Below are 10863 nucleotides of genomic sequence, written 5' to 3'. Positions count from 1 at the left end.
TCCAATCCATCCCCTCTTTCTCCTCTCTCTCTCACCTTTTTTTTTCTTTTCTTCTGTTCCCCGCTTTTTCTTTTTTCTTTTCCTTCCCTGTTTTTTGTCTGTTTTTACGGTTAACTCTTCATCATCCTGGTTGCCCAGCCGCCTTTCACATCAAACTGACCATAATACTAATAATCCTGACACTCTCTAAAGCCACAACCACACCACCTCAAATTACTTTAGCTTTTTTCAAATTACAATGAAACACAGAATAATAGTAAAATAAAAACTCAAGACTTGCCATATAACAAGACTATAATAGCATGTTGTGGTTTCAGTGTTTATTTACTCCATGCCGGGGTACAGCTGTGGGATCCGCGAGCGCATGCTTTACTCCAGCTGTAAGAATCCTCTGCTGGAGATGGTGGAGAACAAACTGCAGATGGAGGTGGAGAAGAAGGTCAGTTTGGCTTGGCTCCTGATTAGAGGAATATTCTGGGGTGAAGAAGTTCAAATCCACATTCAGGACACTAGCACATCATTACGACTCATCTGCAGTGTGTAAAAAGCAAAAATTATTTACAGGATTTCTGTTATACTTTGGAAATATACTTTATTAAAAATGTAATTATTAATGACAAATAGAATACAAATACTATATTTTTATTATTTTAAAATGTACACGTTTCTAATTTTATTTTTAATTTGTACATTTTATTTTAATTTCATTTCTAATTTTTTTATTTTATTTTCTAATCTACATTCCTGTCATATTAATTCTAATTTCTATTTTTCTTTCCAATTTCAAAATTTCTGTCATTTAATTTTAGAAGTTTCAATTTTGTTTCCATTTTTTTTCCTTTTCACAGTTTAATTCTGACTTGCTGCTGATTCTCTCTCTCATAGCCTCTATCTTACATGCAGGGGGGCAGTGTCACATTCAGCCTACACATTTGAAATAATACACATTTTATTTTTTCATTTTAACCCTCTGCTCACATGGTGGTGAAAATGAGGCAGCACATTCAGTGAATTCAATAATTATTTTGAATTCAATAATGTTTTTTATTTGTTGTTTTATGTAACATCTATATTTTAGGGTATTTTATGGTACTAAATTATATTTATGTAACATCTATAATCCACTGTACTTGTTAATACTCACTTTGAGCATAGACCTAAAAGAAATGAAATTTCCGAGCAAACTGTCATAAATCTTGAATGCTTTAGGAGTGATAAAGTTTGGTCTATTTTTTTTAAAGAAGACACTTGGCAGATTATTGCTAGAGTGAAAACAAAGAAAGTTAGAAAAAGTCGCGACAAAAAAGTTATAGAAGTTTATTATTAAGAAAAGCTGCACCAAAAATACTATTTAAAAAATTTTTATATGATATATTTTGAAAATATTTACAAAAGCATGTTTTACTCTCTAAAATCAAAGTCATGCATGTAAAACAAGTTGTCTTCCAAATTTGAAGTTGATATACATAAAACACGAGCTTTCAATGTTAAAAATTTGGATGGCGAGGGCACAATTGCTTAAACGTTTCTATAAATTAATTTCTGTGTCATCATTTTGTACAAGTGTGAATATTTTTTCATCCACATTTTCATTTTCATAATCCACTTATTTACCATAGCAGAGTCCCAAATCCCTTCCGCAAGATTTCATACCATTCTAGATTAAAAATAAAATTGTCCGAGCTGAAGTGGCTTGCGTTTGATGTAAGTTTTTTAGCAGACTGCCGCACCTTCAATATCAGCTGTTTTTAGAGTAGAGTACTTGTATATTTAGTAGTAGTAGTACAATGACCCCTCTTATATGGCAAAAAGATGAAGAGGATTTTTGGTTTTTCAGTTTTATGACTCCTTTAAAGAAAACACACTTGCCAGATTATTGCTGTTGTAAAAAAGTGAAACTGAAAATAGTTATAAAATGTATGTTTATTATTATGAAAAATGATCTGATTATCTGAACAAGTTTTGAAGTTGATATTGCAAAACATGAGCTTTCAGTAAAATTTAGTTTGGGGGCGCAGCCATTCATTTCCATTTTTTGCACAAGTGTGACAAATGTTTTCACTAGCGTTTCATTTGATCAATCCACATGATTTTTTTTCCCCCACATAGCCAAGCACCAAAAACATTTACCAAGTTCCATACCATTTCCAATGAAATCAGATATTCTAATATATATATATACCTAGGGCTGTCAAATGATTAATCCACGATTAATCACATCAAAATAAAAGTTTTTGTTTACATAATATATGTGTATGTGTACAGGGTATATTTATTATGTATATATAAATACACACACATAATTATATATTTAAGAAGAAAATATTTACATGTATATACATTTATATATTTTTATATTCTTATATATTTATATATTATATATAAATATATTTTATAATAAATAGCCTAACATATTCTTCTTAAATATATGCCATTTGTATGTGTGTGTATTTATATATACATAATAAATATACATTTAGTATCTACACACATATATTATGTAAATAAGCTTTTAGAATAATGATATCGTGATTGTTGTTTTAATATCTCCTGCTATATGTATATATATATATGCTATATATATATATATATATATATATATATATATATATATATTTACAATAAAAAAATGACAGAGAAGAGCATCAGAGGGTTCATTTTTAGGGCTGCGAGAATATAAATGTCGATGTGTGAGATCTTACTGAATGCATGGCGATTCTCTCTGGAATTGTTTCTGAGCTTAGATTTTAACAGCAGATGGCACTCTACTCTAGTTTTTATCCGCGCACCTCAAAGCGGCTCATGAAGAACAGCGCTGAAGAGTGCTTGTAGGCTTTTGGCCAAATCCTGTAATCTAACCTCGAATCCCCAGAATGCTTTTTATGGACCTTAGATTAATGTGTAAACAACCCACTGTGAACACCCCCTTGTAGTTTTCCGAATTTTTATGAATGATTATTTTTAGGTTCAAGTGTGCAATTGTAAGGATTAGGAAGCGAGCAGAGTTCGAGGTGTTTCTAAGCAAGCATGCCAGCGTTCAAAACTAAGCTTCCAGAATGCGACCGAAAGAATAGCCATGCATTAGGAAAATCTCCGGAATCGATGCAGAATCTTTTCTCGATTTGTGATGCATTGATTACATTTTGGTTATAATGTCACCGAGCTGAAGGCGGCATGTGGCGTGAATCAATACTGTTTTTCCTCGCAGATGGAGATCGATACTTGGCGATGAGCTGGACGGCCGATTTCCTACGATGAGGTTCATCCCAAGCCGCAGCGCACAAGCGAAGCGTTAAGCCAAACCGCTGGGCCGATTCGGGAGAAAAGGCCATGCGCCAGGATCACGCGGCAGCCTTGAGGCAGCCAGGAGGGCTGACGATTAACAGCAGACCACCAGCGCCAATCAAGAGGCCACACCCTTCATTTCCTCACAGAGTCTGATGCAGAGCTATGCATTGTTACACAAACACCTCTGCTGGTGCATTAATGAGCTATGCTTCAATTTTAAACCGAGCGAACCAATTATTAAAAATATCGCGACAAGGCTTTAGTGATTTTAAACTGTGCCAAAATCAGGTGAAGGCGTGATCTCTGCAAACCGTCGCCATTCCCTTTTGGCTATGTCTTATATTGTTTTTATTTTTTCTATTTTGTACCAAACACGGGGAGATGTTAATCACATGGCTCTCACATCCCGGCTTTGGATCTAGACACATTTTTTACCACATAAACTCATGATGTTTGATATGAATTTGTTTTGGTTTCCCATGTGTGCCAGGATGCTCATTTTCTTCTTATGCAAATGCTGTTCTGTTGTTTCTGTTTTCCCGATGTTTTTGTCTCTGGATTGTGGCCTGAAGTGAATCATCTCATAAGCCTCTCGAACTCGATGGAGCCAAGATCAGGACATTACTATTAAGTGATGAATCTAAAAGGGAAGATGATGGAAATATATGGGTGAATCTCTATTAACCACTGTTAGGCCTGTTTTAAACACAGGTCACTTGGAGTATCTACTGTCATTTAACCTTGGCAAACCACTGTTTACTGAAGCAGCCACTCTTGAGTTTCACACATGATAGCCTGTGTCTGTGCCCGGTATTGTGTGTGTGTGTGTGTGTGTACAGAACGCCTCAAATACTGTCTGTGTACAACTGTTTTTTTTTTTTTTTTTTAGAGAGAGAAAAATAAAGAATATTTATGAATCTATTCAGATATGGACTGTCCTTTATTACACACAATGCTAGGAGGAGATTCACGACAGGGCATTCTGGAGTCAATGTAAAAATGAATGCGTTTTGGGAATTTGTGCTGGCTAAATTTTCAAATGAGGAATGTGAAATAAATATAGATTTACTCCTCAACAATCTCATCTGGACTCTCTGGGAATGTTTGAGATGAAGATGATTCCAGTTTAGACAGAACCTGACAATTAAAAAAAATATATATATACCAATATAATATAAAATGTATGTATATTTTATTATATTTATATATTATATATTTTTTATATGGTTTTTCTTAAATTTGTATATACACTTTTTGTATTTGTGTGTACACTTATATATTTGATAAATATAAGGAAAAAAAACTAAAATATTTACCAATTAATCTGCAGTCAAATGTGTATGGTTAATTATTAAACTTACTAAATATACAGCTTAAAAATAAATAAATATAAGATAGATATTCTACAAAAATTGTATAAAACAACTATAAAATATAACATGAAATTGTAATCTTTAAATATAATCATATAATATGGAAAATGTTAATTCTAGACTAAGCATTTGAAAAACACATGCAAATTATATGAATTAAATTCACTAGTTTTCAAAACAAAAAGCTTTTTAAATGTCATATTTTCATATATACTTTTATTTAATATATATTCATAATAATTGAATGTAAAACATAAAATATAAAATCTTTTACATTGAGCGTTCAAATAAAATATAAACTGATATATTCAATAAAAACGAAGGAAAATCATTTAAAATTAATATAAATATGATTCATAATTTTAAGATAAGAATTTAGAAAAAACATGCAAATTAGTGACTACTGTGGTTAACAAAAACATTAGAAATCTCTAAATATAAGCATAACTAAAAATGAAAAAAAAAAATCAAAACAAAAAGAAAACTATATATATATATAATTATTTTAATATTCTATAGCGATAAAACACATTTTTTATATATATTATATTTTTTATAATATATTTTTCTATACAATAAGTTTATATACAAAATACTATTATAAATAATATGAAAAACAAAACATGAACACAGACTCAGACACACAGACACCAGACACGCTCAGACACAGACTCACACGAATTTCACACAGACTCCAGACACACACACAGACACAGACACACTCAGACACAGACACACACAGACACAGACACACACACAGACACACACAGACACACTCAGACACAGACACACACAGACACAGACACACTCAGACACACTCAGACACAGACACACTTAAACACAGACACACACAGACACACACAGACATACAGACACACTCAGACACAGATGATACCCTACACACATACTTAGACACCACTCACATCAGACACACAGACCCCTTAACACACACACACACCCCCACACAGACACACTCACTTAGACACAGACACCCCCTCAGACACACTCTACACTCAGACACACACATCACTGCAGAACCCACACCACACACCAACACTCAGACACAAACAGACACACACACAGACCACACTCAGCAACACACACACACACACCCACACACATACTTCAGACAACACCCACACACCCACACACCAGACACACCACACACACACAACCACATCTCAGACAGACAGACACGACAGACACCACACACAGGACACATACACCCCACTAGACTCAAGACCACAACACACAGACACATACAAACTCAGAAAACACACACTAAGACAGACGACAGACACATCACAGACACACACCTTCACACACAGCACACACACACACCACAGCACACACATACCTGAGTGAGATGGCATTTTTTTTCTCAGACACACAACTCAGGCGACCACACCACCACACACACACACACTCAGAACACACACACTCAGGCCCACACACACTCAGGGACAGCAGACAGACAGACACACACCACACAACTCAGACACAAAACCACACAAACAACACACTCAGCACCACACACACACCACATACACAGACCACCAACACACACACCACACACACAAGACACGGAGACAGACACAACATACACTAGGACACACACCACACCACACAACACACTCGACACACTCACACACAGACACACATACACTCACCACACACACACACACACACAGACACACTCAGACACACCCACACTCAGACACATCACCCACTCAGACACACACACACACAAACACATCCGACACACAACACACACAACACACACACTCCCACACACTCAGACACACACACACACATGCAACCATACACACACACTTCAGCCACCAAACACACAGACACACACCCAACACTCAGACACACACAAACACACACTCAGACAGATAGACAGACAGACACACACACAACACATAGCACATACAGACCACAGACTCGCCACCAACAAAACACACACACATCAGACACACAGACACTCAGGACATGAGCCACACTCACACAGACACACACAGACACACACACACACACACACACACACACACACACACACCAGACACAGACACACACACACACAGACACACAGACACACACACACACACACACACACACACACAGACACACAGACACACACACAGACACAGACACACACACACACACACACACACACACACACACCTCTGTGATGGTGGGTCTTTTGTTTTTCTTCTCACAGAGACACTGAGACGCCAGCGTCATACATCCGGCTTCCACCTCCCCTCCATCTGCCATCCCTGCATCTTCCCATCAACGGGTCCTCCAGAGAGAGCTCCTCATCCTCGATCTCGCCCTTTCATCTCCATCTGAAACACACACACAGCTCAGACTCAGACTCTGGGACGCACCTGGAGACGCCGAGACTGAGGCTTCACCACCAGCAGTTTGGGATCACGGCCTCTCATCGAACGGAGGAAGAACCGACAGGATCTCCAGCAACACCTGCGCAAACAAACACACACACACACACACACACCTTCACTGTGAGGAGCTGCACTGGACCTCTCAACTAGGGGTGTGCGATGCTGACAAAAAATAATAACTCAATATTTTCTGGGATTTTATTGATATTGATAATTAGCTGATATTTAGCTGAATGTGTTATTGTGCTGGTATCTGAAGGACTACCGTAGACAGCTGACTCCTAAAGATTTTGATATTCTTCATATTCTGTGTGGTGGTCAGTTCACACTGATAGAAATTAATCATTTCCAATGATTAATTGGTTTTTGAACTTTTATGGGCATTCCTACCTTTATAAAAAGCCATTTTTTCTAAAAGTGTGCATTATCTCTTTTGAGTCAGATTCATACAATTAATCAATGAATTAGAATAATGTGACATTTGGGCTGTTACCAAGCAAATGAAATCAGTTTTGACAAAATTCATCTTTGCAATCCAGACATAAGCTGCACCTGAAGTGGCATTTAGATGTGTTTACACACTGTTTAAACCAGAACGTCAATGTATTTAACCTGCAATTACAAATGCATGAATAATGTTTTGATATATTAAACATACAACGTTGAATACTGTTATTTGAAATTATGAAAAAAATTGCACTGTGAGATATTGATTAACTATATGAAATTATATAAATACTGTATATATTTTTCTGTCCCCAAGTCTTGAATTTGTGATCATTCTAAAATGTATTTTAATAGACTGAATCATGCAGGTGAAAGAACACACTCTAAATGCTTGATTCTGACTCAGTCTAGACTTCACGTGAATGCCTGCACTCTGTAGTGTGTTTGTTTTGAATTTGTTTTTCGCAAAACAATGTGATATACGTACGATATATATATATATATATAGTGATATATATATATATATATATATATATATATATATACATTACACAGTACAGGTCAAAAGTTTGGAAACATTACTACTTTTTAATGTTTTTGAAAGAAGTCTCTTCTGCTCATCAAGCCTACTTATTTGATCAAAAATACAGAAAAAAAATATACACAGATATATTAGTTTAACTTGCACAATTGTTTCTTAAAATTTATTATACTTAAATTATCATTTATTTCTGTGATGCAAAGCTGAATTTTAGGATCATTATCATTATGATCCTTTTTAGAAATCATTCTAATATGATGATTCATTATCAAAGTTGAAACAGCTCTGTTGCTCATCATTTTTTCAGGACACATGTGATACTTTTTTAGGATACTTTGATGAATAAAAAGTAAAAAAAAAAAAAAGAAGTTATGTTTTTAAAATGAGCAAATATTTTGTAATAACAATATACACTACTGGTCAGTAATTTGGGGTCAGTCATTTTTTTTCCTTCTTTCTTTTTAAAACAGTACCACTACTTTTATTCAGCAAGGCTATGTTCAAACTGATGCGATGTAATAGAAAGAAAACATATTTATTAGAATATATATTATTATGTATATATTTCTTTTTATTTCGAACAAATGCAGTTCTTTTTAACCTTTTATTCATCAAATATATTAGACAGCAGAACTGTTTCAACACTCTATAATAAATCAGAATATTAGAATGATTTCTCTAAAATGATCATGTGGATAGACTGGATGTTTACGTGACACTGAAGGCTGGAGCAATGATGCTGAAAATTCAGCTTCTTGCATCACAGGAATAAATTATTTTTTTAAAGTATATTCAAATAGAAAACTATTATTTTAAGTTGTAATAATATTTCACAATATTACTGTTTTTTTCCATTTTTGATCAAATAAATGCAGGCTTGATATGAAGAAACTTCTTCGTTACTAAAATGAAGTAATGTTTCCAAACTTCAGACCGTACTATATGGCACACTCCTAATCTGAACATGAATAACTGCTGAATGTTGGGCAGATTGCGCCTCGCCAAAGACGCCAGATTTATATTTTTTGATTTCTCCTCAAGAGGGCCTCCGCCATGTAGGCCGTCACCACAACTCTCCCCGCCAAGCACCAGAGCACGTGATCGGGCCAGGCGCTACCAAACCGGGAATAGAGATTCCTGAACGAGGTCCTCATCCAATAAGATACCCCATTGTTAAACAGATGCAATAATGTTTAGAGACTACCAACGCTAAATAAAAAAAAAAACTAAAGAAAACACTATTCAAATGTTATATACATATATATATATATATATATATACACACACACACACACATATATATTTAAGCATTAAACACAATATTTATCCTTTCAAAGGATCCACTTTAAATTATGGGAAAGTATGCAAACAAATTGCCAAACCCCAGCCTTACATAAGCATTAAAATTTTACATTTTTATATAAAAACTGTAAATCTAAAGATCATTTATGAATATTTTGAATTTAGATTTTTTAATTTTCACTGTATTTTTTTTATTAATTCTGAATTGTTTTTGTTCACTAGTGGGATTTTTTAAAACATATTTCTTTAGTGATTTTTAGTACTTTAACATAAGCTTTAATATAGGCAAAATCCTGGTGCATTTCACATACTTCATTTAATATTTTTATTTCATTTTGAGCTTTGAGCTTTTCTTTCATTAACTAAAATGATTTTTAGTATTTATAACGTCTGCACAATGTATGAACATATACATTCTAAGCAAAGCATTTAAAAACATGCAAATTAGGGTAATTTAATGATTTTAATGTATTGAATGGTTAACACAACATTACAATATTTAACTATAAACATAGCCTCCAAGAAAACAAAAGAAAAATACACACTTTGTAAATGTAGCAAGACAACGAGGGCGGAAACTATAGCAGTGCAGAGCTGAAAATAATCAACCCCCGTGGTCTCCCCTGCCCACATGGATGCCCAACACATGAGAATCAAAACGAAGACACCAGTAGGCTGACTTGGCTGTTTTGATTAAAAAATGAGGAGTTTTGGTGATTTCATCATCGAGGTGATGGCACACTGCCAACACACATTTATGTCCAAACACCATATAAAAGTGGATTTTGCATAATGTGTGGCCTTTAAATGATAAATAAATAATATATTTTAGGCTTAAAAACATGAATAAAACATTTATAGAAGCAGAAACAGAGAGCAGGCCACACGACGAGGCTCCTGGAGCATCTGGTTTGCGTTTGCGCTCACCTCTTGACGTCTCGGTGGATGTGGTTGTTCTGATGCAGGTACTGCAGTCCTCTGGCGGCTCCTGCGCTGATGCAGCATCTGCTGAGCCACGAGAGAGCCGAAGCCCCGTCTGCACAGGCCAGCCGCTCCAGCAGAGAGCCCCCGGGCATGAACTCATACACCAAACACAGGTGCTCCCCGTCACTGGAGAAGCCCACCATGCTCACCAGGTTCTCGTGCTTCAGACTGAGACAACACAGACGCTCACATCACACAAATGAGAATGAAAAACACATTCATCATGAAGGATTCTCCTGCTCTGTCACGATGGACTGTTCTCTCTCTGAAGCATTCATGCATTTCTTCTTTTAGCCGAAAAATTTTAAATTCAAAGTGATTTACAAAAAGCGCTGAAGAAGGACTGTTATTCTGTAACAGTTATGTCCTTTCCACTGTACATTTACCTTTATATAAAAAGAACATAAAATATACATAATATAAAAAAAAACTATAAATGAAGAATGCTACAAAAAAAATCCATATTCGATACAAAACCTGCTAAGAGGTGAAAGTATAAAACATTTTTTTATCATTTATA

The 10863-nt window shown here is 35.1% G+C and overlaps 2 protein-coding genes across 2 annotated transcripts in view; one reads left to right on the top strand and one right to left on the bottom strand.

Annotated features, from left to right (window-relative positions):
• Window positions 1–3250, top strand: part of LOC122142370 (twinfilin-1-like) — a 4435-nt gene extending 1185 nt beyond the window's left edge. The window contains exons 4-5 of the mRNA XM_042752790.1: window positions 318–439; window positions 3209–3250. Of these exons, the coding sequence (XP_042608724.1) occupies window positions 318–439; window positions 3209–3232 (146 nt within the window). The 3' untranslated portion in view covers window positions 3233–3250. The remainder of the gene's footprint in view (window positions 1–317; window positions 440–3208) is intronic.
• Window positions 3251–10162: 6912 nt separating this feature from the next.
• The window catches only part of LOC122142369 (interleukin-1 receptor-associated kinase 4-like), a 2407-nt gene continuing 1706 nt past the window's right edge, over window positions 10163–10863 (bottom strand). Inside the window, exon 3 of the mRNA XM_042752789.1 lies at window positions 10163–10511. Coding sequence (XP_042608723.1) covers window positions 10283–10511 — 229 coding nt within the window. The 3' untranslated portion in view covers window positions 10163–10282. The remainder of the gene's footprint in view (window positions 10512–10863) is intronic.

This window comes from Cyprinus carpio, chromosome B25 (assembly GCF_018340385.1).
Source record: "Cyprinus carpio isolate SPL01 chromosome B25, ASM1834038v1, whole genome shotgun sequence".
In the NCBI taxonomy this organism is placed as follows: Eukaryota; Metazoa; Chordata; class Actinopteri; order Cypriniformes; family Cyprinidae; genus Cyprinus; species Cyprinus carpio.
Note: the sequence above shows the minus strand (reverse complement) of the source record. Positions and strands in the feature narration are given on the sequence as shown.